This window comes from Vulpes vulpes, chromosome 14, assembly GCF_048418805.1.
Source record: "Vulpes vulpes isolate BD-2025 chromosome 14, VulVul3, whole genome shotgun sequence".
Taxonomy (NCBI): Eukaryota; Metazoa; Chordata; class Mammalia; order Carnivora; family Canidae; genus Vulpes; species Vulpes vulpes.
The window spans coordinates 89,112,092-89,139,954 of record NC_132793.1 but is presented as its reverse complement, the minus strand read 5'-3'; the positions used below and the strand labels follow the sequence as shown (position 1 = coordinate 89,139,954).

General features: G+C 34.8%; 2 protein-coding genes across 50 annotated transcripts in view; both read left to right on the top strand.

The window, feature by feature from the left end:
• MEF2A (myocyte enhancer factor 2A) overlaps nucleotides 1-27,863 on the top strand; it is a 166,376-nt gene that overhangs the window by 114,873 nt on the left and 23,640 nt on the right. For 22 of the 49 annotated variants that reach the window (XM_072737148.1, XM_072737163.1, XM_072737143.1 and 19 more), the window contains 3 exons: nucleotides 15,654-15,785; nucleotides 18,119-18,338; nucleotides 19,051-19,110. In XM_072737148.1, coding sequence (XP_072593249.1) covers nucleotides 15,654-15,785; nucleotides 18,119-18,338; nucleotides 19,051-19,110 — 412 coding nt within the window. Of the gene's footprint in view, nucleotides 1-15,653; nucleotides 15,989-18,118; nucleotides 18,339-19,050; nucleotides 19,111-27,863 lie in introns of all 49 variants that reach the window. The other 27 variants (XM_072737146.1, XM_072737141.1, XM_072737151.1 and 24 more) reach the window with 2 other exon arrangements.
• Nucleotides 2,608-5,939, top strand: LOC112922289 (small ribosomal subunit protein eS19-like). Its single transcript, XM_072737180.1, has one exon. The coding sequence runs from the start codon at nucleotides 2,735-2,737 to the stop codon at nucleotides 3,098-3,100; it is 366 nt and encodes a 121-aa protein (XP_072593281.1). The 5' UTR covers nucleotides 2,608-2,734; the 3' UTR covers nucleotides 3,101-5,939.

The window sequence follows — 27,863 nt, the reverse complement described above, 5'->3', positions numbered from 1 at the left end:
TAAAGGTTATAATTCTCTTGCCACTTTCCTGGTTCCCTTTGCCTAGGAAAAAGTGCCCAGTGAACCAGAGAGACTTCTTTATTATACTGACACTATTCTGTATTTACCAGTTTCATAGCACCTAATTTACATTCCAAAACACATTATAGTAGAGCAGGCTTTATTGTTTAATCATAGAAAGTGTTTTTTTTTTTTTTTAAAGCACATTCTTCAGCTCAGATGAACTTATGTTCATAAGTGGCTACTATATAAAGAAGATTATTCAGAGAGGGGAAGTTGTATTATTTTGCTGTCTTCTTTTCGGGTATATAAAAGCTCTTTTCATAGATTCTGTTGGCTTTTGTTTCATTTGGTTGGTTCACTGGTCATAATATACCTGGATATAGGCTCAATAGGTATGGATTCCAATATGCTTATTCATAATCATGGTAAAGATTTCCAGTGTTTTCTATGACCTGCATAATTACTTTCATACGATTTGGTATCTTTATAAATCATTGCTCCCAATATCTTTCACTATCATGTGAAATTGAATGTTCAGTGAGGCAACTTAGTGTAGCTAGCGGCTACCACAGTGGGTATTATAGACATATCTGAGATTAACTTTGTTCTATTCTATTGAGATATAATTTACAGACCATAAAATTCATCATTTAAAATTATACATCTGTGGTTTTTAGTATATTCAGAAGTTTGTGCCACCATGACTACTAATTCCAGAACATTTTCATGAATCTGAAAAGAAACTTGGTACTCATTGACAGTCATTTCTTAACTCCCCTTACCACCTCATCCTGGCAACTGCTAACCTTTTTTCTGCATCTGTGGATTTTCCTATTCTGAATATTTTATATAAATGTTCTCTTTTTGTGTCTGGCTTTTTCCATTTAGCATAATCCTTTCAAGGTTCATCCATATTGTAACATGTATCAGTATTTCATGCCATGGCTAAATGATATTCCATTGTATGGACATAACACATTTTGTTTATCCACTCATCAGTTGATAAACATTGGGTTGTTTCTACTTTTTGATTGTTACAAAAATGTGTCTGAAATTTGTGTACAAGTTTTAGTATGGAGATCCTTTCATTTCTTTGGTAATCTCCCTAGGAGTGGAATATGCTGGGTTGCATGATAGCTCCCTGTTGAACTATTTGAGGAACTTGACAGTGGAATTTTTGTGGAAAATGTGGAACTCTTTTCCATATTTAACTTAAAGAGAAAGCAAAAACATCATCAGAAAACTTTGTGGATGTTAGAAAATATTTGGTTCATTTTTTTCCAAAAACATTGATTTTTTTTATTTCTGTTGTTGGACCAAGTTGTCTGGACCAACTCTTCAGTGAAGACAACTAAAAATACTAGATAAATTGTATAAAAACTTTATAGCATCAAAGAGCTGTTAAAGGACATGCCAGACCAAAATCTAAGAAAAGGTGAGAACCTAAAAAGTAAAGAAGTATTTAAAGTCTGGCTACCCTGAGTCATTTGCCCATCAGGATAAAACAGTTGTAAACTAAGCTTCAGGTTTTGGTGGATCCAGAGGCAAAGAATAAACCTCATTACTTCTAGGTTTCTGAGTCTAATAGATTGCTTCCCATATCAAATTGGGACCTTAGGAAGAGGGAAAAATCCACTGCCTTTTCCCTACTTGCAAAAGATTGCAAGGAGGGGTCTATTGTACTGAACAAATTAGGGAAAGAGGAGAATAATAAAAGAAAGAGAACCTGTGTCTCAGAGGTTGTAAAATAAGTACCAGCATTGTGTGGAATCACTGTCCAAAGTCCTTTAACACAAGAAGTCCACATTTGCCACAGGTAACTGGAAGAAGCAAAAGCAAATTGACACACTTTTTAAAGAAAGGCATCTTATTCAAGGCATCAAAAATGTCTTTCATATAACCTTTCAAAACTATAGAGTATCCATCATACAAAGATGATCAACCATAAAAGAAAATAAGGCATAAACAAAATGCAGAAGAAATAGCAGATACTGATGTCTGAATACTTCAGATACTCTTATTATATTCATAAATTATAAATAATTTCATTCTAATAAGCTTGCAAACGTGTGCAAGAAATGGGAAATTATAAGAGAGGTGATAAATAGATTTGAATGAAATACTTAGAGCAATGAAAAAAACACAGTAACCAAAATGAAGAACTTAGTAGGCATGCTGGAATTATATTTGACATAGCTGAAGAATTTGTGAACTGAAAGAAGTTATATGGAGGCTTAGCACAAAGGGATGAAAAGGTAGATACAGGATGTTGAGGAAAAGGAAGATTGGTTAGATATTCTAACCTAAATTTTTCTTGGCATTCTAGAAGGAGGGGGAAGAGAGGATGAATATGAATGGGGCTGACACAATATTTGAAGAGATAATTACAATTTTCCAGAGTTGATTTAAGGAACTCAACAAACCCCATGCAGAATGAAAAGAAAAAATAAAACTATACATAGACATAGTGAAACTACAGAAAACAAAAAAAGAATAATTTCAACACAGCAGATAATCTTCAAAGAAGTGTTGACTCTAAATAGCAACAAATGAAAATCTATAGTCCATGAAATGATACCCTGAATATGTTGAGAAGATGGAATTTGTAGTCCAACCTAGAATTCTATACCCAGAGAAGACATCTTCAAGAATGAAGGCAGGACAATTGACTTGTGTCCTTGGGAAACCCCGTTGCTCCCTTTCCCCTGGCTGGCAGTGAGGAGGCCACACTATGGCTGGAGTTACTATAAAAGACATGAACCAGCAGGAGTTCATCAGAGCTCTGGCAGTCTTCCTCAAGTCTGAGAAACTGAAAGTCCCTAAATGGGTGGGGGGTGGACACCATAGCATAAAGAGTTTGCTTGCTCCGTGTGATGAGAACTGGTTCTACACATGGGCTGCTTTGACAGCTTGGCACCTGTACCTCCAGGGCAGTACTGGGGTCAGCTCCATGACCAAGATCTATGTGGGATGTCAGAGAAACGGGGTCATGCCCAGCCACTTAAGCAGAGGCTCCAGGGGCGTGGTCCACAGGTCCTCCACACCTTGTGAGGGGCTGAAAACAATGGAAAAGGACCAAGATGGGGCTGCAGACTGATATCAGGGACAGAGAGATATGGAAAGAATCACTGGACAGGTGGTAACTGCCTCCCAGAAACATCAGAACAAATGCTGGGTTAATAAATTGGCTCATTTGTTTTTAAAAAATAAAAGCAAAATACCTGTGTATCAGTTTTGCAACTAAACCACATCAGGATTTTGGAGAAGGGGTTCAAAACCCTAGTCAGACTGCTTTACTAAGAAAGCAGTCTTCATGGGAACATCAGGTAACCTTCACAAGCTTCATGTGGACCGTAACCTATGTCCATGTCATCAGTGAACATCAGAACCTAGTAGGTGTTCTCAATAAGTTTTGTTGGATTAAAAGGAAAACAAGGTAAATTAAGTCATTTGTACAGTTTAAAAAATGGCACACACAAGGAACAGATGATGAAAACCAGGAGCCTAGAGTTTTGAAGACACACTTTCCTGGTTTTACAGTGCATTGAGGACCAAGTTTATTTATGTGTGGAGATTTAGAACAGAATTGCATTATCCCTGTTCATAAGCTGAGGCTAGTCCAATATCTAATTTCTGGGAGTTAACGGTCCCCCAAAACTGTTGGTTTTGCTCAGGGCTGAGAGGAGGAATACCATTACCATTTGCTGCAATCTCTGCAGTCAAATTTAGGAATATCATATAACTAGATAAGGCCTTAAAATTCAGAGAAGCCATAGCTTGAATACCACATAATTCTTTCTGAGGAAGATAGGAAAAAAATTATGGAGGAACTGGAGAAGGACCGTGAAGGCAGTGCCTGCAACTCCCTGCATAAGTAATATGGTATCTTCCCAAAGTTGAAGTGGTTCCCGATCACAAGCCTCTCTGCATTCTCCCTTTCATTTGTTGACTGATTAATGCAGTCTGTTGAACCAGGTGAAGTAGGATAGTGGGAAGAGCACTAGACTGGACATCAGAAGATTTAGGTTCTAGTCCAGTTCTGCCACTTAATAGCTGTGTGATGTAGTATGGTTGAAGGGGGAGTAGTACTTGGGTCTCTCCTAAGCTTCATATTCTCCTCTGTAAAGGTAAGAAGCAAACTAGATTACAAAGGTACCATTTAATTTTTTTCATCAACTATTTTAATATACTTTTTTTGTGCACACAAAATCTCAGGATCCTGTTGTGCCTCAAAAGTTTTTGAGGACAAAAACTGAGGACAAAAGTGCCTCAGTAGACAAATTTTCAGAAAAATACAATTTAACAAATGGAATCATGAAACTATAGACAAACTGAAAAGTCTTATTGTCAAGGTTACTGCAAAGGAACTCCAAATCCAGGTGGCTTCATAAGCAAGGACTAACAGATTTTTAGGGAAGAAATAATGCCAGTATTTCACAGACTCTACCAGAGAATAGAAAAAGAAGAAACACTCTTTTCCCCATTATATAAGCTAGCCTAACCTTGATAGCAAAACCAGGAAGGAGAGTTCTAAGAAAAATCAGAAGTCAGCCTCACTGAGAATAATTATAAAACTTCTAAACAGAATATCAGTCCACTTCTTTGAGTTCACATCTTTTTTTAGTGGAGACAGTTACTTTCACATGGATCCATTTTCTCTGCTGCTTGGGCACACATATAGACTTATCAGCCTCCCCATGGGAGTGGCCATGTGGCTGAGTTGACCAATGGAATGTGAGTAGAAGTGACACATGCCGCTTCTAGGTCTGATCTGTAAAATACCTCCCACATGATCTTCATACTCTTACTTCCCTCTTTGCCAGCCAGGTACAGAGAATTATGAGGGGAACTTTTTTTTTTAAGATTATTTATGTATTTATTCAGAGAGAGAGAGAGAGAGAGGCAGAGACACAGGCATAGGGAGAAGCAGGCTCCACGCAGGGAGCCCAACATGGGACTCGATCCCGGGTCCCCAGGATCACACCCCGGGATGCAGGCGGCGCTAAACTGCTGCACCACCGGGGCGCCCAAGAGGGGAACTATTGACGTCTTGTGTGTGGAGGCACAAGATAAATGAGTCTAGGCTCTTGGATAATCTCATGCAAGTCTCTCTGAGATAAGAAACCCTCTTTTGGGGGATCCCTGGGTGGCTCAGCGGTTTGGCGTCTGCCTTCGGCCCAGGGCGTGATCCTGGAGTCCCGGGATCGAGTCCCGCGTCGGGCTCCCGACATGGAGCCTGCTTCTCCCTCTGCCTGTGTCTCCGCCTCTCTCTGTCTCTATCTGAATAAATAAATAAAATCTTAAAAAATATACATTAAAAAAAAAAAAAAGAAACCCTCTTTTGGCTTTGTAAGAATAAGCTTCATTGTATTAGGCCACTGAAATTTGTGTTTGTTAAAGCATCTCATGTTACTTTATGCTAACTAATAAATTATATCCAGCAGTATGTAAAAGGGATAGTATAGCCTAAGTAGGATTGATCTCAGGAATGCAGGGTTGATTTACCAGAATTATCCCATTATTGTGGACTGGAATTCTCAATATTTATACTTCAGTGCCACAGAAAATAATCTTCGTAGAGTCAAAGAACTGCCAGTCAAAATCCCAAGGGTTTTTTTTGTTTAAGAATTTAACAACTGATTCTGAAATAAAGGGAAGTAGAAGGGGAAAAGAAGGACAGCCTGAAGAATAACAATGTGAGAGACTGTGCTGTACAATATATTGAGACTAATTTTAAAGTTGTAATAACGAAGATACTGTGACAACGGTACAAATATCAATTGCCAACCATATCAATGAAGTAATAGCTCAGAAACAGAATCATGTGCATAAGTGGATGTGATCTATAACCATAGGGGAAAAAACAAACTCTAATTGTGCTGGGACAATTGGATATATAGGAAAACAATTAAGGGAACCTACCTCATACCATACATAAAGTCAACCTCCAGGAAGATTATAGACTTATAATTTTATCATAAGGCAAAACTGAAAGCTTTTTAGAAGATAATATAGGAGACCTCTGTCTTCATGATTTTGAGGTAGTGCAGGATTTCTTACACAAGACATAAAAACTATAAAGGAAAAAATTGATAAATTTGACTTTGTTAAAATTAACCTGTTTTTATCTGGGGGCAGGTGGGTTTTTTTTGTTTTTAAAAACACAATGAGAAAATATTTTTGTAATGCATAAAGTTAACAAAAGACTTACATTGATAACAAACTTAAAAATGACAATAAAGCAGTAAGACGAACAACTCAGTAGAAAACTTGGGAAGGACTTGAACAGGCACTTATAGGAAAATTCAGATAGCTAATAGGTATGAAATGTGCTTCATTTCCTCAGTAATCAGGGAATGCAAATTAACTCTTTATTGCAGGTAGAAATGTACTTTGATACAATTTTAGTTGACCCTTGAACAACTCTGCAGTTGAAAATCCATGTTTGACCTTGTCTCCCCCAAAACTTTTTTTTAAAAAGATTTTATTTATTTATTCATGAGAGACAGAGAGGTAGAGACAGAGGCAGAGGGAGAAGCAGTCTCCCTTCAGGGAGCCCGATGTGGGACTCAATCCCTGAACTCCAGGATCATGCCCTGAGCTGAAAGCAGAGCTTAACCGCTGAGCCCAAACTCCTCCCAGACTTACCAGAAGCTTTACCAATAACATAAACAGTTAACATACATTTTGTATGTTATATGTATTATATGCTTTATTCTGACATTAAAGTCAGCTAGAGAAGAGAAAATGTTACTAAGAAAATCACAAGGAAGATAAAGTGCATTTTAAAAAAAGCATCTAAGTGGGTCTGCATAGTTTAAACCTGTGTTGTTCAAAGATGAACTGTACTTTAAAAATGGTTTGTCATTATCTAGTATAAGATCCACATATTTTATAAACTTAACCATTCCATTCCCAAGAATACACCCTAGAGAAGTGTGTGCAGGTATGCAGTAGGCTATGTGTCTGCATGCAGAAGTGTGCATAGCACCATTTTCATTTTAATAATGGCCAAAAGATTGAAGCACCTCTGGTGTTTGTCTGCAGTAGAATGAATAAAGTTTTTTTTTTCCCCTTTGCAATGTAATACAACATTCAGTGAAAATGAACAAATTGGAATATATGCCACTCTAAGAATGAATGTAATAAAATGTATGATAAAAGAGGCAAGACAAAATAATACATTACCTATATTCCATTCACATAAAATTTAAAAGTAAAACCTAAATAATATATTTAGGGATATGCATACATGTGGTAATCCTATAAAGAAAATCCATAAAATTTTGTCATCACAGAAGTAGGATAGTATTTCCTGGAGAGGAGAGAGGAGAGCATTAAATGAATTAGAGATATATAGGTTCTAGTTCTAGTCTGTGTTTTGATTTGGTAAGAATTACTGGTATTCATTTTATAATTCAATTTAATAAATTTTGATGCCCTTTGTGAATGTTTCACAGTTCTAAAAAATTTGATGTTTTTATGCATTTCCAAATTGTCTAGGAAGAATAAATGTCTTTCAAAATTAGCAACTATTATTAAAAAGGAAGAGGAGAATGTTCCTAATTTTTAAAAGTTCTATTTAGTTTAAATTCCTTAAAACTCAAGACATATTATTCCTTTATTTTAGAAGTGTTATATCTTATGTTATATCTAATTATCCATTCATCCAGTATTTAGGGAGCACTTACTGCTCAGGTGCTTGACAGAAATGAGATTGAAGGTGGGTGGTGATTAGTTATCGATTGATTAATTAGCTTCTCATGCATTTAAAAACTATGTATATATACCCTTTGAGTACTTTTAATTCCATAGTTTGCTTCTCAGTACTGTGATTCTATTAGTTTGGAATAGAATTCGATAGTTATAAAATTGAGCATACATTAACAAACATTTCAGTCTTGGTAGGCAGTAGTTAAAAACACAATCTTGTCAGGTATGGGCTCTTGTAAACACTCAGGCAGTACAAACTCCTGAGTCTAACATTTAGTGGCACATCTTAAAATTTCAGAAAATGCAGTCCCCTGGGATTTTTATCAGTTACTTCAGACTTTGTGTAGTTTAAATATTTAAATTTATTTACAGTGAAAAATATTATGAATACTAGATTTCTTTATTAAAAGAACAAAAGATTATAGTATATATGTATATATGTGATAGTACATATATGTATTTGTTTATATCTATACACGTGCATATATAATTTCTATGGAGCATAAGCATGTCTAAAATTTTAAATACATTATTTTTTGCTGATAAGAATATAAGCTAAAAATTTTATTTAAAATTAGCTACCTTTAATTTATAATCCATTTTGAAATATTCTTGCTCTTAAGTTTATAAAAAATTCTTTGAGTATACCTAGGGAAAAAAGTCTAAACCTAAACCTCTAGCATTACTTTTTCCTCAAGTTTCTTTTTTTTTTTAATTATTTTTTTTTATGCCTCAAGTTTCTTATCTCCTTTCCACCATTTCCTTGTCCTTTCCATCTTCACTTTCACCAACAGATTTAATAGTACAGACTAGAAAATGAAGTACAGGGCCTGCCAAGCAGTGTTATATACCCAGAATTCTATACATGCTTCCTTGAACTTGAAAGATAAGGTTATCTTTATAAGTAGAACAATACAACACTTGACTTTAAAGATCTTTGTTGGTATATGTACCATTATTTGAATCAATTATCTTTGGCCAGAAACTAAATAATCCTCAGTTATCTTACCTCCAGGTTTGGGATCCTGTCTGGGCTCAGCGTTCTGGAGGCACTAGCCACACTTGTTTTGGGAATTATGTGACTTAGATAAGGACACTACTAATATGTGACCTAAAGGATTATGACAGTTTTCTTCATCAAGGTTCTTTGATTATAAGAGGTAAAATCCACTTAAAGTAACTCAAACTAAAGGAGAATTTATCATTTTTTTAAAAGATTTTATTTATTTAAGAGAGAACATGGCGGGGGCCAGGGAGAGGGGGACAAACAGGCTCCCCCTGAGCAGAGAGCTCAGCACAGGGCTCTCTATCCCAGGACCCCAAGATCATGACCTGAGCCAAAGGCAGATACTTAAAACCAACTGAGCCACCCAGATGCCCCTAAAGGAGAATTTATTGAGAGAATACAGGCAGGTGGCACCCAAGGCAGGAAGGAATACCTGGTTTCCTAAAGGCTTGACATCAGGAGCTCCATCTCAAGATGTGCATGGTGTGTCATCTCTGCCACCAAGGCTGGTTTGCAGGTTGACTTTTGTGAAGGCACCATGGGTGGTCTTTATGTAAAAATAATTGAGGTTCTGGGTCCTTCTCAGGTATACATTTTTATAATAGAGCATAATTTCCAGATTTAAAAAAAGCTTCAGTTATGTAGTCTTTTGTCTCAGTAGGAGAAAAGGTTTAATCAGCCATGGGACCTTTGTCTTAGCATTAATATAAATGCTGGGTTGTATTGTTTATAGATGGTACAATATTTTCCTTATTCTAGAAAAGCTTGGCTGTTTGTTTGTTTTTTTTTAGATTACGAAGTTTGTACTCCAAGACTGCTGGGCTCAAAATAAAATCCAGAATCAAAACCTTTGGTTGTTAATAATTAGACACATTCAGTGTAAGAGATGTTTCTTGCCTGCTAGTTCTATCCAAAAGCCCACTGGAGCGTCTCCCAGCAGCTTTCAGAATATAGGCTGTTGTAAGTTAAATATATGTATGAATTTAAGAAATTATACATAAAAATTATATTTTTGTAGTTCAAAAGCAGTCAAATATCAACAACTTCTGTAGATCAGTCTAGTACAAACTAATGTCTTTAGATTGCCTTATTTACATTTTAACAAATTCATAACTGTGTTTTAGAAGACTTCAAAGGTAACTTGTCACAGCATCCTGATCTCATTCTTCTTACTATATATTTTTTTATCTTGCAAGTATTAATAAATACATATTTCATGTCTGTATAGCATCTTGTCTAGACTCAGAAAATGTAAAGCAATCTAGAATTCAGTCTTTGATTTCAAAGTTCATAGATTACTTGAAGGTACAGTAGATAGGTAAATACAATGTATATATATATATATATATATATATATATATATTAAATGAATGTTCTCTCTGTAGAGTAAGTGCTCTTAAAATTTTAGCATAGGGAAGTAGTGGGGGGAAAGTTTCATGAAAGATGAGGTTAAAATTAGGCCGCAGCAAGCTATGAAAGAGTCATATGGACAAGAGCAGGATTTCAAACAAGGGAATTGATACATAGGAGTTAGGCTGTTAGAGACCTGCATTTAGGCTAAGGAATTATGGTTTTGTATTCTATATCTGTTATTTCAAAAGAAGGATGTAAGGTATATAAAAGAATCTGCTGGGGTTCAGGAAGAAAATAATAGAAATTCTTTTTACCCTAAAATGCACTTATTAAGATTAATTTATGCATATAAATGGCAAAATATACACATATGTTGAAGGCTGTACATAAAATATGTTTCCAGATGGGGTAGATAATCTGAATCTTAGAGACTAGTGCTGTAGATCATAGCCACCTAAGATTTAAAACAAATGTGACAAATAGGAAGTGGCATTGAGGAGACTGGAATCTCTAACAGCTTATGGATCAGATTAGAAAAGAGAGAAAAGTAAAAGGGGGAGATATAATAAGCATCTAGACATAAGGCAGCACAGGCCTGTGTTGACTATGGTGGCAGTGGAAATAATAATCTATGAAATTTAGTATTCCGTGTGATTGTGGGGAAGAAAACAAAGCATGAGCAGCAAGATTGCTTGCTGTGTTGACTAGATAAGGTTAAGTCTGAAGAGGGGATCTATTAAATGAAAGATAATGAGTCCATTTTAGTTAAATTGAGATAGAGTAGCCAGCTATCCACATGATAATGTGCAACAGGCAGTTGGGACTATCGGTCTTCCAAATTTCAGATTAGATGTGTGAAAGAAACCATAATTGTTACTCATACAACTATAAAATGAACATGCATCAAAGATTTTATTTTACTAATGAGTGAACCAATAAGAGGTCACAATTCAAAGAACTCAAAATACCACGTAATAATAGTTAAAGAATGCTGATGTGAATTTAAAAATGCAAGAAAACAGGTCACTGTTCACAAGGCGATAATCAATGACATCCCACAGGAAACAATTTCTGTGAATAGGAATTATTTGCAGTTACTATTCATTTTCTGCAAGTTAGTCGACATCCATCCCTTCAGAGTTGTAAAATAGCCTAATTAAAGAACAAAGGTAGATAAAACCTGAATGAACGTTATAGCCAGGATATAGTTTTCATTGTTTTTTCCTTAAATTGTTATAAAAAAATTTTAAATTTCAGAGCCTTCCTACTGATGGGGTCTTTAATCAGTAGACAGGAGGTTTTAAGTTCCTCTTCATTAAGCTAAAACTCATTTAACTAATAACAAAGGAAAACAAAACCTTCTCTTTTATTTGGGCATCTCCAGGTCATCTCCTATATATCCTGCGATATAGGCATACCTTTTCCCTTGGAAATTCGTAAAGGTAAAACACTACCCACTCTCCTTCCACCAGCTTGAATTTCACCTTAGAGCTCAGTTGCTTCAGATGGAGAGGACCCTGCATCAGGAGATCATGGGTTTGCAGGTTTAGACCTTCGTACTCTCAATACTGTGATAGGAATAGCATTTAATTTATGAATTGTCACCAAAATTAAGGATTATTCTCTTTTATTTCTTGAAGAGTACTGACAAGTCACAAGCCTTCTCTGATTATATATCTTTAATTTTTGAAAGTATGATAAATTAATACAGATCATTAATCATTTGACCAAATATTTTCAAAAAATTTAACAACACATGAGTTTTTTCTTTTAAAAGCCAATACTCAGTCTAATACTAAGTCCTAACAAGAGGTACTATGAAGCTCTCTTACCCTGAGTTTACATTTACTATGAATCATTGTTAAGGGTAATTTTATTCTCATAACTGTTAAACAATAATCTTCAAAAAAAAGTTAAGTCATGACTCTCAGATATAAAATGAACATGAATCAAAGATTTTAACTCATTAGTGACTGAGGGAACTGGAAAAGAATATTATAGGTAGTTAATAGGTAAATCCAAAGATTAGACAAATATATAAGCCTATCAGGAAGGCAAAATACATTTGCTTCATAGAGGCAAAAAGAACCTGACCTCTTCCATAGTAAGGACAAAAGTCAGTTGAACCTCCAGCAGCTGGCATTTATTTGCATGTCTACAAACACTAATTATTTCCATTACTCTCAGTTTCAACAAAATAACTTCTGCCTCTACAGAGTTGTAAAAGAGCTCAAAGGCACAAACCCCATAGAATCGGATTGACTTGGAAGAATGTACCCTAAACAATACATAGTTTTCCAGAAAGACACTTTGGAATTGTATTTTGATCCATTTAAAAATCTTTCAAAATCTGTCTTTACATAACTATGCTGAAGGTGAATGTTAGCCAAGTTCATTGATTATTTAAAACTTACATTTTATACCATAAAGTATGCAAAAAGTACCTGACTGAATTGGCCCAAAATATGGAAATATTTAATGAAAATATAAAAACATTAAACTCCTAACACAGTTTAACTTTATTGTGAGAAGTAGAAATGTTTGTTTTTTAAAGGTGCTTAGCTGACCCTCCAAAAATAAAATTTCTGTCTTTTATAGATACACTGATGAAAATTGTGGGTGCATTCATTTTAGGATTTCATTTAAGTAATCTTTGCAGTTGGAATCATTAAACATGTTTGGAATACTGGTACAAAAGAACATAGAACAGTTTGTGTCAAGGTAGCTTAAATTCATAATTTAATTATTTAAGAAAATCAACTTAGTCAACTTACATGATACATAGCCCTGAAATTTGAAAGTATTTTGGCACAATTGAGCTTTCCCCTTAAGTTTGCCATGTCACTGTGAAAACTGTCAATTGCATGTACAAGAGTAAAGTACTTTTGAGATGCTGTTTACTTCAGAATGGAACAGTATAATCATCACTAATAGCATAGACTGTGTACTGTGCTAGTACCCTGTACCCTTAAGGAATCTACTTAAAAGCAGATTCCTCAAAATGGTAGCCTTTCAGACTGTGTTTTCTTCATTGAACAAGTGTTTTTATTGTGGCTAACTTGAAGCATGTAAAAAAAACAAAACAAAACAAAACTGAAGCTAGATTGTTTCATGCCTCACCTAGCCTTGTTAATAGATTGCAGCATTCCATTTGTTAGTACCTGTGACACAGGAGAAGCTTTTACTATTAAGCTATGTGGTAATGATAAAGAAGACAGAAAAAGTCTTTTTATGGTAGTTGGGTCCTCAACAACAACTCTTCGTGTTCTGGTGATAAGAAGAACAGTTGGATATCCAGTGGAGGTACATGGGCTTGTTATCTCCAGAGCTGATAGAGCCTCTTAAATTCCCTCACAATGACAGGAACCCCATCTGAAGTGAAGACTTGCAGAGCTGGAGATGCCAGAGCACTGTTCTTCCTCAATGAGTACAAGTAGGGTTAACCCTGTTGTTGTAGAATAAAAATTTTGTGTAATTACTTAGAAGGCCATATTCTTTTCGTTCAGTAATTTAAAAGGACTTCAAAGACATACATACTTAGTGGTTGCTGTTAGTGGAAGAACATGACTACGATTTTCCTAGTCTTAAAATATGTGAATAGGATGGGAAAATACCTAGAGATTTCAGGCTAGAATAAGTCAACAAGTTCAGGATGAAATCTTTGTTAGGCACTTACTATATTTGTTTTGTTTCTAGGGCTGTGTAGGTTATAAGAGTTCATTGTGTTCCAGTATTCTGAGTGTTAACGTCTTCATTGCTGATAGCAACTTGCAGAGTTTTGGCAAGCAGAACTTGCTGCCATGAACAGGGGAGAATACATGTCTCCATCCTTTAGTTCTAAATAACAGAACCTTTTATGGCTAAGTACACATAAAAGTTTATGTCATTAGTTAGATCCAAGGAACTTAGAGCCATAGTGCCAGTGTTGGGGAAGTAGGTGTAGTGTTTGCTTTATCCTTATGTTTAGTGATTGTATTATGGTGATGGTTTCAGGTGTGTTGTATGTAGGATTCCTAGTGCATGCCAAGTAATTTGAGAAGTTAACATATCTGTACTTAGGATTTCTTATGATTCTTTAAACACAAAAAAATCAAATAGACTAAAGTGATTTTAAAAATAATTTGACTTTAGAGAAACTAAGAAAAAAATTCTCAAATCTGAATCTAGTGTGTGTTTACATTCTTTTAGGGGAAAAAGGTATGAAATAAGCATTCATAATGATTGTAAATCATATTTTAAAGGATACCAAGATTTATTTTTATGAATTAATTAAAAGTATATCTTAAATCTAATTTAATCATTTAATATATTAATATAAGTTAACATACTTATATAGTACTAATCTATTGATCAAACTTTGTTTTCCAATTAAATAAACTTTGTTAGTTTACTTGGAAAATGTTTAACTTTCTAAAACTTCTCAATGGTTGGCTAGAAAATCAATAAGTCCCAAAGCTATTTGAGCTGTTGAACTCTAATTCTTTTTAAAAAGATCCATCAAGGTTTTTAAAAATTTAGACATTCTGCAAATAAGTTAATATTCCACAGATTGTTAAGCCCCTGGTTTTAAGGTTACTCTTCTAAATACTGGACAAGTCATTTCATGGTGATTTTAATGAAAAATATAAAAAAAAAAACAGAAAGCCAACTGTTCATTATACTTTTACCCCAAAGTAAGAAGGAAAAAAAGTGAACATATGGTCTAGGAGGTACTTTTGTTACACTCAAGAAAGTTCTCCAGAAAGTCAGTTCAGTGGATTAGATCAACTGACGAAGCTCTATAGAAAGAGAAAGCAAAGGGGGAAAAAGATACATGCTGAATGTTTTATTAAAAATACTGGAAATAAGTAAAAGGGGGAAATTTTCATTAGTTTTTCTTTCTTTTGGTTTTATAGAACTTCAAAATAAATTTGTTGCAATCTTATAATACATGTTCAGTGTCACTAATAAAGTCATAATATTATGCACATTCTACATAGGAAAGAGTCATTATTGTCATATGTAAATAAGTATTTGAGTTTTTATGCTTCACAGTTAGTAGGGAAATGATAGTATTTAAGGACAAATTAGGAATAAAGTTATTCAGATACGGTGCCAGTTCTTTCTGGTGGCTAGGATAAACTCAGGTGAAAAGCAGTTTCAATAGATGAAGTTGCTGAAATGTTCATTTTGTAAAGGTACTATGATAGCTTCCCAGAACCTCATTTTGATACATTTCTGTATCAGTTCTCACACTCATTGGCCCTATCAGATATGTTGATCAGGCTGTAATCAGATTCAGGTTATAACTGTCAGAGCTGTGAGTAATTTAGTATATTCTCTAGGAAGTTTGGGAAGAAATAAGCCAAATAAGTAAACATTCCTTTTTTTCTTAATGTACAAGGGGAACATTAATTTTGTGTGTGTCTAAAGTTTACCTTATTTGAAGGATTAGAGTACATTTGTGATCATTTAAAATCATTTCAGTGGCTCTTGTAATAACTCCGTTCATTCAGTCTGTGCTCTCTTAATAAATTTAACAAAAAAACTCATGGCAAGTTAGTATCATTTGTGTGTGAATTTTCCAATTGTATTTCAGACTTTAAGAAAGAAAGGCCTTAATGGTTGTGAGAGCCCTGATGCTGACGATTACTTTGAGCACAGTCCACTCTCGGAGGACAGATTCAGCAAACTAAATGAAGATAGTGATTTTATTTTCAAACGAGGCCCTGTAAGTACTTTTACTTTACCTCTACTTTTTATTTGTTGATCCTTTTTGTTAACTTCATTATATAGGCTCTGAACAAGAAGGAACACAGAGGGTGCGACAGCCCAGACCCTGATACTTCCTATGTGCTAACTCCACATACAGAAGAAAAATATAAAAAAATTAATGAGGAATTTGATAATATGATGCGGAATCATAAAATCGCAGTGAGTACTAAAGTATGGTTTGTGCTTTTATCTTGTGCATGAAGAGATTGGCTACACTTCTTGTTTATTTTCACAGTGGGTGATAATACTAATAAGTAGAAGGGGAGAAAATTTCATTAGTCTTTTTTTTGGATTTATAGAATTTCAAAATAAATTTGTTGGCAATCTAATAATAAAGACGTTCAGTGTCTTAAACATGAAAGTGAAGAGAAAACATCCTATTCCAAGTTCTACTTATTGTCTCCTGTACCTTTGGATAGGGCACTTAAGCCCTTCCTGGATTCCAGTATTTTTCCTATGGAAAGTGAATAAATTGACTTACATAATTTTTAAGGTCCCTGCTAGCTCTAAATTTCCATGATTGTAAATATATAGGGTGCTTCTAGGATTTTCTTTCCCTCTCATGGCTTTTAGGAAGTATTACATGTATGTAAATAGATCTTGAGACTATAAAATATAAATTGGTTAGATTTATACAAAATTTGGTGTTTCGCAATTATGTTTAGTTATTTATTATTATTATTGTATAGTGGCTGTAATAGTAGTAGCTTACTCTTTGGTTCTTTGTAAATGTCCCAAACTATTTGGCAAAATAACCTCCAAACTCCTATTATTTTCTTACACATAGGTATTGAGGAAGAGCCCCTTGGCTTGATATTTATTTAAGAAATCAATGTTCTTAAGTTGCAAAACAAATAGTTGGTTTAAAATTTTCCTATGCTCAAACATCTAACTGTCATGAAAACCAGTACTTTTTTGAGTTCATCAAAGAGTTCTCATGGGAAGCTCATTGGCCAAGAATTGCTTAAAACAGCTATTCTGGATCTGATTTTCTAATGCCATATATGTCTTGCAGGCTTCATGGAACAAATTGGTTCCAATGCTGATATTTATTTCATGGTCAGAATTAATTCTCTTAAAAACTGTGCCATACATCATGGATTATTTCTCCAAAGTAATCCTTTACTATTAGAAGCTCATGAAAAATAGATTTAAAGAAGTATTTTTGTGCTAATACCTTTATTGTTTTTAAAAAATAATCCCAAAACAATAGCAAACAAAATAAAATCCCTTCTGACCTCACACGGATGTTGGTAACTTTGTAGTTAATGTTAAGCTGCAAAAATATCATGTAAATAAAATTGCTTTACCTTTGAAAACATTTTTATCATATAGCCATTGTTTTATATGTTAATAAATTATAATTTTCTTTCTCAAATAAACTACTGTTGAAGAGAGTACATAAACTATATTCTTCCAACTTTGAATTAGCAGTGTTACCACTCTTTGCAATCACTGTTTTAAAATGTGGGGAGAGGAAAGCTTTTTTCTTTCTTTATGATGGAGATATTACAAAGAGAATTTTCATGTTAACAAGCATATTGCATGTGTTCTGTGGAAGAAATACAAGAAGATATAGAAAATACTATTTTAAAGGGGTATGAGATATTTAGGAGGGAAGTAGGATAGCATTTATAATTGTAATTTAATCTTCATACAATTTAAAAATAGGTTGTCAATGGTTAATTTTATTGTTTAGATTGTTTCTTTGCATTTTCATTATACTCAGATTGCATTGTGTTGTGTATATACAACTTGATATTTTTTTTAGTTTTGTTCATGGAGAATGTCAGTCAATTAAACCAGGGCTTACTTAAAATGTCCCACATTTGGTGTATTAAATTTATAATTTGTGTACATATTTTTCCCCTTTTGTTATATTTGTAATCTCTCAATAGAAATGTAATGTTTGGATTATTAGAGTGCTAATTTTATGCTTAGTAGGTAACAATAATATATTTTGTAATATCTAAATCTGACAACACTAATATCAGGTTCTGACATCTAATTTTCATCTCTGAATATTTGAAATATATACATTATAGTAATATATATGTATTAATATGTAAAAATGAAAATTGAAAAGGTTCATATCAAATGTACTCATGTTAAAATATAATTCTAAAGAGAGCAGCTTAAATCTGCCAATTTTAGTAAGAAACTATCCCCATCCTCTACTTTTAATAACCAGAGTTACCTAATCAAATTAAAGTTCATAAGTTATCACATTTAATATAGATGAAAATGAAACTAACAGGTTTTTTTTTTTCCCTTGTTCTTTATTTACAGCCTGGTTTGCCACCTCAAAACTTCTCAATGTCTGTCACAGTCCCTGTGACCAGCCCTAATGCTTTGTCCTACACTAATCCAGGGAGTTCCCTTGTGTCCCCATCTTTGGCAGCCAGCTCAACATTGGCAGATTCAAGCATGCTGTCTCCACCTCAAGCCACATTACATAGAAATGTATCCCCGGGAGTCCCTCAGAGACCACCAAGTACTGGTAGTGCAGGTAGGTAGTGATTCTGTATATATTCGTTCTGCTGGTTCTTTAATAAAAGGGTGGAAAAAATAATTGCTAATATAAGCAGTTTCTTATTTTGCTACTCTTTAAGATTCTGTCTTTGATGAGCAAGAGTCACTGCTACATAATTGGCTCCATTTTAAAGAATATTTTTGAGGATTCGCTGTGGTACTTTAGCTTCCTCTCAGGCAGGGTGGAATGATGTACAGAATCTGTCATCTGTAACTTTCCTTATGATGGGAAAGCCATACTTTGACAGACAGAAAATTTAATTAGGATATCATGAGCAAAGATTTAAAGTTTGGGTGTGACTCACTCATGTGAAAAATACAGAAAATAGATGTACCTGCCTGGAGTTAAAGTTCATTAATCCAGAAATTTGCAGTGCATTTATGGCTTTACTCTTTGTAATGCAGTGTCTTCTCTCCTCTAAGTCCTAAATTTAATAATACTCCATTAGCGCTGCCCCCATTCTTATCAATATATATGATTTGATACTGATACCGAAGGCATATGCATTCAGAGCTTGATAGGTGAGCTTTTATATGTATGTTTAACTATATCATATTACACAGTAATGCCAAATTCAGTCTAGGCTAGGTTTTGTTTTTCAGGAGAGGAGTGCTGATTACTTCATTCAGATAAAGAGAACCCATTCATATTCATTATTTACCTTCTTTTCTCTCTGTAATGTTTTTAGGTGGGATGTTGAGCACTTCAGACCTCACAGTGCCAAATGGAGCTGGAAGCAGCCCAGTGGGTACGTGAAATTACTTGTTTCACTTTGTAGGCATCTATCCTATGAGATCGAAGGAATATTGTCCCTCAAATAAGGCCTTTTACCAAATGAAGAGGAAAAAATGGATATATGACCAGAGTAAATGTGTCCCTTTGTAGACTTAATTTTCCTCTGAGGGATACTTTTACTAATACTTACCATTTTTTAATAACAGCTCTGCTGTTCTTTACACCTTGGCTTTAAGTGCCTCCTTGATAGTGGTTAATAGCGGTTATTGTTCTTTGCTAAAGTTAAAATTGTCTTAATATGGTTTTTACATCAAGCTAGTTTCTTAAGGAAGAAGCTTTCTGTATCATCTATTCTCACCAAAGTTACATTGTTAGCAGACTGATACATCTTCTAATAGCATGAAATGTTTTTATAGAGAGGTTGCAATACAGAGATATGGTGGGCCTACTCCTAGAGCTGCAAAGATTGTTGAGAAGTTTGTCTTCAAAAGATCTGTTTTGTTGGCCACATGTAGAACATTCACATTTTGTTACAGTTACAGCCGAATTGGGTGTTTTTTGTTTTTGTTTATTTGTTTTTACTTTGGGATCCTTTCTTTTTTTTTTTTTTTTTTAATTTTTTTTATTTATTTATGATAGTCACAGAGAGAGAGAGGCAGAGACATAGGCAGAGGAAGAAGCAGGCTCCATGCACCGGGAGCGCGACGTGGGATTCGATCCCGGGTCTCCAGGATCACGCCCTGGGCCAAAGGCAGGCGCTAAACCGCTGCGCCACCCTGGGATCCCTGGGATCCTTTCTAAAGATGACTAGCCAGTTTAAACACAAGGTCTGCCCAACCTTTGAAGTGCTGGCAAAGATAGATTGTAAACTGAACATCAAAAATTATGGTATATATGTGAAAGAGTTATAAGAGTAACTGTATTCCTTTGGATTATCATCACATTAAGTGGTCTTAGTCTCTTAATCTGTGATAAGCACAATTGTCATCATTGTTATCTGAAAACAAGGGCAGGAATTTTCTCCCTGCTTTTAGCTATTGTGTGTTCCTGGAGACCTCTGAACACAGATCACTTTTAAGAAAAATTCATAATTTTATCTATTCAACTTATTCATTCTGTAAAAATGTAAGGAGCTTCTGCCTCAAGAAAATTGTAGAGATGATTGAATAGCTTAAAGTGATGAGAAAGACGTGCTTGCTTCGGCAGCGCATATACTAAAGTGATGAGAAAGAAACAGATAATTGCTGAGACAAGTTATAAACCATAGTGACCTAAAGTAGAATAAATGCCTAATTATATCTGCCATTGTATTAATTGCTGTTTTAATGGAATTAAATATATAAGACTCATTGTAGGATTTTTAAAAAATTTTTTTTATTTATTTATGATAGTCACACAGAGAGAGAGAGAGAGAGAGAGAGAGAGAGAGAGAGGCAGAGACATAGGCAGAGTGAGAAGCAGCCTCCATGCACCGGGAGCCCGACGTGGGATTCGATCCCGGGTCTCCAAGATCGCGCCCTGGGCCAAAGGCAGGCGCTAAACCGCTGCGCCACCCAGGGCTCCCTCATTGTAGGATTTTTTAAAACGTAATTAATTGTGGAAAAATTCATAATGGTCTTAATAATTATACATTAGGGCTGCTATACTTGTATGTGTATTTCCAAGTATTTATAGTTTATTTCAGCTCCATTTTAGTTACTTGCATTCTCATATACATACTCTTTTGGTGTTAAATTTTCCCTTATGCTTTTATTCCCCACCTACCCCCCAGTACTGTCCATCTTACTTTTCCTTCTACTTCCTAGCCTGGTTAAGGATAGAATCAAAAATTTCTATTTCATTTAATGTTAATTGTAACTACCTCTTGGTTTATTTACAAAATTAGTTTTATTTAATGGAATATAACCCTTTGAAGATTTCTAATACATTTTCCTCTTGCCTTTACTTTTTTTTGTTTATCCTTCTGACATATCATAAACACAGTTCTTCCCCTTGTCAGATAAGTGTTTCAATTCTCATTTATTTTTTCTTGTACTTTCCACACTTCCTAAAAACTTTCTCACTGCTCTTATCTGCCATGCAACTGTAAATCTAGACTTTGTCTCTGCTGCTTGATTTTCGGTGTTGACTTTGATAATTCGAAACTCAGACTTTGTCGTCAACCTGATTTGACTTTCTGTGTGTAACCCTGTTTGTTTTGTTCTTTTGATTCATTTTCTTTTTCTTTTTTTTTATAAGCCTCCTCTCCCTTTCTGTAAACCTCATGTTTAGAGGGCTACATAGTCATACCCCTTGGATCATGGTACATCATGATGCATTAAGTTTACACAAAGCATCTCAGTATGCTGTGCATCAACCCTTTTTATATCTCAGTTCCATTTCAATGTCTTCCCTCCCCCATCATAGGCAATCACTTTAACGTGTTTAGTGTAAATAGTGTTAATAATCATGATTAGTGACCATGAGTTTCTTTTAAAACTTAACATTCATTATGTTTTAAGTGCTTAGTGAGTTACTTATATATTTAAAGATTTTATTTATTGCGGCGGGGGAGCAGAGGGAGAGAGTCAAGTAGACTCCTTGCTGACCTGCGGAACAGAGAGCCAGACACGGGACTTGATTCCAGGACCCCAAGATCATGACCTGACCTGAAGGCAGATGTTTAACTGAGCCATCCAGGGGCCCCGTTAGCGAGTTATTTAAAAGTCTATTTCCATTATTTTGTATACACAGAGATAAATCCTGCTTCTTAGGGCATGACTCAGCATCTCGTAACACATAAAGATTGGATGTCCTGATTTTTCATTGGTTCATACTCCTATATGCCTATTTTGCCTATACTACATGGAATTCTACTTACTCTGCTTGTTTGGATTATATTCTAAATGGCATGTGCATTTTAACTGCTTTTTAATAGAATCTAGATTTAACTGAATAGACCTTTTATATCACTTAATTCAGATAGTAACTGGAAGCAGTTATTTCTGTGCATTCTTAGAGCATACATGGGTTGAAAGTGTTTCTTGCTATAAATTTTCCCTAAAATAAATGATCTGTCACAGACATTTTAGAAATGTTATTTTTGTGGGGAAATGTCAGATAATATATTAGCACATTTCAACAATGGTGCCATTTTGGTTTAGTAGTTTGGAAAAAATAGTTTAAACTCATAATTATACCCAAACATAGTCTTTATGAATGAAAAGATTAAGCAGTTAAAATTCCCAGAGAAATTTAGGAAAAAAAATCAAAAGGTATCAGTATGATTTCTAATCTATATTTTTCAAGATATGTTTCTTAGAACTGTGTGAGAAAGATTTTTCTATATTTGGTAAACCTTGCGTTAAACAAAACTAAACAGGTTTCTTCATTGTAGAACTTAAGGGAGCCTTTAAAATGCTAATCTATTTTGTGAATCATTAAACTTAGTATATAACATATGGCTACACAAAGTGATTTTGTGATAGAACCCTTATTTTTTTTCTTCATGAAAAAGCATCTTTCATAATTAGTATCATGTAAAACATTTTGAGAAATCTTGCTTCTGATCTTAAGATGATACTTAGAAAAGTTTTTGAATAATGAAAACTTCCATAAATTAAATTAAAATTGAGGTTTAAAAAAAGACAAGCAAGACAATTAGGCTTGTGCTGTAATAATAGCAGATCTGGTCAGTGAGACCAGCCCTTCCACTGAAGACACCTAGAAATGCTAGGCAAAATATTTAAAAAATCTGCTTGAAAGCTTTTGAGAAACTAACAAGAGAATGAAGGATTTCTGGCTCAAGATGCAGGCAGTAATGGAGACAGAGCCTCAAAGAGGGTGGGCCCAGAGTCTATGACTGCTTTTCCTCAGGTGGTATTTGCCACTTCCATGGTAGAGTATGATAGCCTCAGGGGCCTAGGGGGATGGAGAGGGGAAGTTAAGGGGAGGGTCCAGTGTGCTCCTTTCACTGTGTGTCGAGCCCCCAGAAGGCTGAACCATGAAGGTAGAATGAATCAGAGATTAATAGCCCCTTGCAGTAGCTACATCCAATATTTGCACCATCCCCCTTCTTGAAATTAGAGTGTGCTCATCCACACTTAGAGGACAGAATAAACATTTCCAGTATCTGTGTTCTTTTATATTTAAAAAAATGTTCTTTGTGTACAAAAACCTGAAAATTGTCCACATATGCTGGGCCAAAAAAAAAAGTATCAACAGATTTCAGAGAATTTAATCATGGAGATAAGCTCTCTGGAGACAAAATATTTCAGCTAGCAATTAATATCCAAAGATACTTGTTTAAAATAAATTTTTAATATATATTCTGTATAATAATGTATTTTTTTTGTCAGTCTAGGTTTAGGAATTAGGAATTTGTCATGAGCCACTTATGGATAGTTTGACTTAACCTTTACTGATACTGTAATTTTCAAAGGCATAATATTTTTTATAGATGAGCCCTCCATTGGTCTTACTCTTATTTTAATTTTTGTTGAGTCTTCTTGCCAAAAGATAGGATGTTTCAGGCCCATCTAATCGTGAAAGCAGAAAGATCCTTGGGGTTTTTAAGCATTGAGCAAACTGAGGGTAGGGAAAGATATGTAAGTAGGAAACCAAAGGAAGCCTAATAACCGTTAAAGAAAGATTGATTTGCTTGTGTAAAATTAGGACACTTTGTTCATCAGAAACACCATGAAGAGAATGAAAAGGCAGACAGAGTAGAAAAATGTAGACTATAAACAGAAGGCTTTTTATGAAGAATATGTACAGATCATCATGAAAAAGAAAATCTGATTTTTGAAAATGTGCATTAGAACATAGATATTTCACAGAAGAAGTTATCCAGGTATCCAGTAAACATGTGACAAGATGCTCAATTTCAGTAACCAAGGAAAAGCAAAATTAAAACCACAGAAAGCATTATACACCTACCAGAATGGTTAAAGCAGAACAGGCATGATACCAAGGGTTGATATGCCTATGGGAACATCCAAACTCTCATTCACTGATGATGGTAATACAAATTGGTGTAGCCATTTTGACATTATCCATTAAAGTTGTATATATATGTATTCTGCAACCCACCATTTTTATTCATCTTTACATACTGTAGAGAAATGCATGTGTGTACCATGAGCACTAAGAGTTATGTAAAGGAATGTGCCTGGCATTATTTGTTGTAGCCAACATCTAGAAATAATCCAAATTTCTGTCAACAGTAAAATAAGCGATAATTTATTATATAAAGGAATACTATACTGCAACGAAAAGGAAGAAACTACAGCATTAATTAACAGAGTGGCTGAATTTCACCAAACTATGATGAATGAAAGACAGAGGATGTGATGCCTATGTGATTCTATCGAACTAAATAAAGCTTGAAAAACAGCTGAATAAAATTACAGTGCTAAAGATGCATGTGTAGATAGGTGATAAAAAGATGAAGAAAAGTCACTGTAGTGGTCATGGTACTGGTTATTTTGGGACAATAGGAATGTTTTGGAGGGTATGTTGTTAGAGACTTTCAGGGTTTTGGCAGTATTCTTTTTCCTTGTCTAATGGTTATATGGATATTCACTTTATGCTAAATCCTTGCTCTTTTAAGTTTTTGTTTCTGTGCAGTTTTGTATCATGTGCTACATTAATATGAGGTTTTAAATAAATAGATTTGATTTTATAAAGGAATTATAAGCCACAAATGTGGAGGCATTTTTAAAATTATAAGAGAATGTAATGTACATTATATAGGTGTTAGACTATTAATTCCAAAATCTAGAGAGAAAAATACACACACAATATTCACACTCACAGAAAGACTTAGCAGTCTTTGGGCAAAGACTTGATTCTTTTTTTTTTTTCTTTTTAAAGATTTTATTTATTTATTCATGAGAGACACAGAGAGAGACAGGGGCAGAAACACAGGCAGAGGGAGAAGCAGGCTCCATGCACGGAGCCCAATGTGGGACTCTATCCCAGGACTCCAGGATTATGCCCTGGGCCAAAGGCAGGTGCTAAACCTCTGAGCCACCCAGGCGTCCCCAAAGACTTGATTCTTTGGGCATTATTGTCAGCATGTGGCAGCTAGGTGTACAGCCCCATCTTGACATCATGAAACAAGACCGTATAAGAAGACTGGCTGACAAAAGCCTAGGATGGCAGAGTAGAAAGCTGAAAAGCTCTGGGTCCTCCACATTTAGCTGCTAAAGCTGCTGAGTTTGCAACCACTTTTCCCCAGTCGTCTTATAAAAGATAAAAGATTTTCTCATTCTTTACAGGAAATGTAAGATAAAATATAAGCCATAGGTAGAGGAATATTTAATAAGTAGATGGGTTTTTAATGTACCAAGTGTACACTTCAAAAAAGAAACCCAACAAATATTTTAAAAAGTGAAAGGGTGTACCAGGAGATTTTTTTTTTTTTTAAAAGGCAAAAAAACCCACAACTCACTAATTGCCAACTATTACCACTTTCTGTTGTGTCATGGAGAGCCGATAAAGGTGTGAGGAAACTGATAATCTTCTGTGTGCTTATGGCATTGTATATTAGGAACAATCTTTCTGAAAAGATTTTGGCAAGATGTTTCAGTAGTCATAAAAATGTTTGTGCCTCTGAGCCCACCAATCTCATTCCTGAGTATCTCTCCTAAAGAAATAAACTAGAATATGCAAAGGTTCACTGCAGCTTTGTTTATAGTAGTGAATAATAGGAAGAAACCTATTCAACAATATGAAAATTATGCAAACAAAAATTTTCAACTGAATTCCTTTTTAGTTATGATTTGAAAGTATGCGAAAAATATGCATGTGGAAAATAAAAAGGAGGGGAAACGCAAACTGATTATCCATAGTTCTGTTGGGATGGTGGAAATAGTTTTCCCTCTCTTTTTCTTAGTTCTTAAACTTTCTGAATTGATACAGTACTTCCACAAGCATAACATTTTTATTTTAGTAAATTAGAGCATTCATTTGTTTTTCCTTGAAGCATGGTCATTTTTTGTTTCCTTGAAACATGATTATTTTCAGTCTGTCATTGTCCAAGTAAAACCTCCCAGTTTTATACATGCTGTAAGTTGTATACATCTTCCATAGTGGCAATCTGATAAGGCATATTAGATAAATTTCTCTGTTGAAAGTTGACATTTAATACTTAGATAATACTGTAGTTCAGTGACTTTGGGAACTCCTTTTAACTTTGGGCCTGTGTTTAAAGATCAAGCATAAAATAAACTTTCCAATATCCAGCAACTTCACTTTTTAAAAACATGCTGAGAAAGAATAAAATACACTGGACTAGAAATAGAAGGACTCAAGAAGCTCTTAAAATTGTCTAGGGGTGAGCGAAAGTAATATATAAGGGCTTGCATTGTAGCAGAGGCAGTATCAGCTAAAGAGAGATGGAGGAAATGAAAAACATTATAAAGCAACAAAGCTAGAGCTCTATGGAAGTCGGATGGGAGTGACAGGGGTGGCAGGGGTTTAAAACAGGTTGTTTGAGGGGCAGTGGTTTAGCACTGCCTGTAGCCCGGAGTGTGATCCTGGGGACCCGGGATCGGTCCCATGTCAGGCTCCCTGAATGGAGCCTGCTTCTCCCTCTGCCTGTGTCTCTGCCTCTCTCTCTGTCTCTGTGTGTCTCATGAATGAATAAATAAAATATTTAACAAAAAATAAAAAAAAAATAAAACAGGTTGTTTGAGATGACGGTTGTATCTGTGGGGAAAAGGCACCGGATGAGATGGTTGCATGTGGACTAGAAATTAGGAGAGACACAGATTTAAGAGTCATATTGAGGCAATGGTTAAAGCCAGGGGGGTGCATGGAGTCTCTGAAGGAGGAGAAACTCTTTGGGGCTGTGCACACGGCATAGATTGAGAGGGTGAATACATTACTCAGGAAGAGATGCACAGGATTTCATGAGCATTGTCTGCTGTGGATTATAACACATGCAGAACCCATGTTGTCTGTCATACAAGAATTTCCACTGAATCAAGTAAATGTATCAGCTATAATTTTAAAAACCATGGTTTTTTTCATTAGAAACTCATTGATTTCTTACACAAAAGATAATTGTTCAGACTTTTAAAATGTACTTTTTAAATTTATTGAATAATCAGCTGAAAGTTTGTCAGATTTTATGAAAACTTGTCAAATATGACAAAATCAATTCTTGAACCTTGCTTTGGACGGATTTTTCAGAATCCTTTGAGATTTTCAAAATCCTTTGCATGTCAGTTCAACTTTTGAACAAGATTCATAGTAATAAAACATTAGTGACATCATTGTCTACAATTTAGCCCTATAAGAGTAGTATTAAGGACATGGAGAGCTTTCTAGCCACTTGAATACATTATTCCAGCTGATAGAATATTCTGAAATATGAGCCAGACTGATAAAATTGAATGATCTGCCTTAGAGTTGTAGGACCATAAGTGAGATTACCTTTGTTAGGTTTCCGGATGCATCAGTATGCAGTTTGCTCAAGAGCATTTTTATCATGTTTGTGTCAGGGCATAATTTACCTTAAAACCTGAAAATACATTTTAATAATAATCACATTGGGTTTATTCATTTACAGTTAGTACTTAATTCTTAAATGTGTAGGCTATGGCAAGATGAGATACTGAAAGTATATTTCTGTCTTAAAAAATGAATGGGAGGTAAGAAGTATATTAGATAGTATATCACTACACTCCACAATATAACAAATAGTGCATATAAGGTTATCCTCTTTCAGCCTGGCAAGTCACCAGACAGTTACATCATCCTGTAATAATTACCTGCTGC

Excerpts from the sequence above, each read along its gene's own strand:
- LOC112922289 (XM_072737180.1), top strand. The coding sequence starts at position 2,735 with ATGGCTGGAGTTACTATAAAAGACATGAACCAGCAGGAGTTCATCAGA.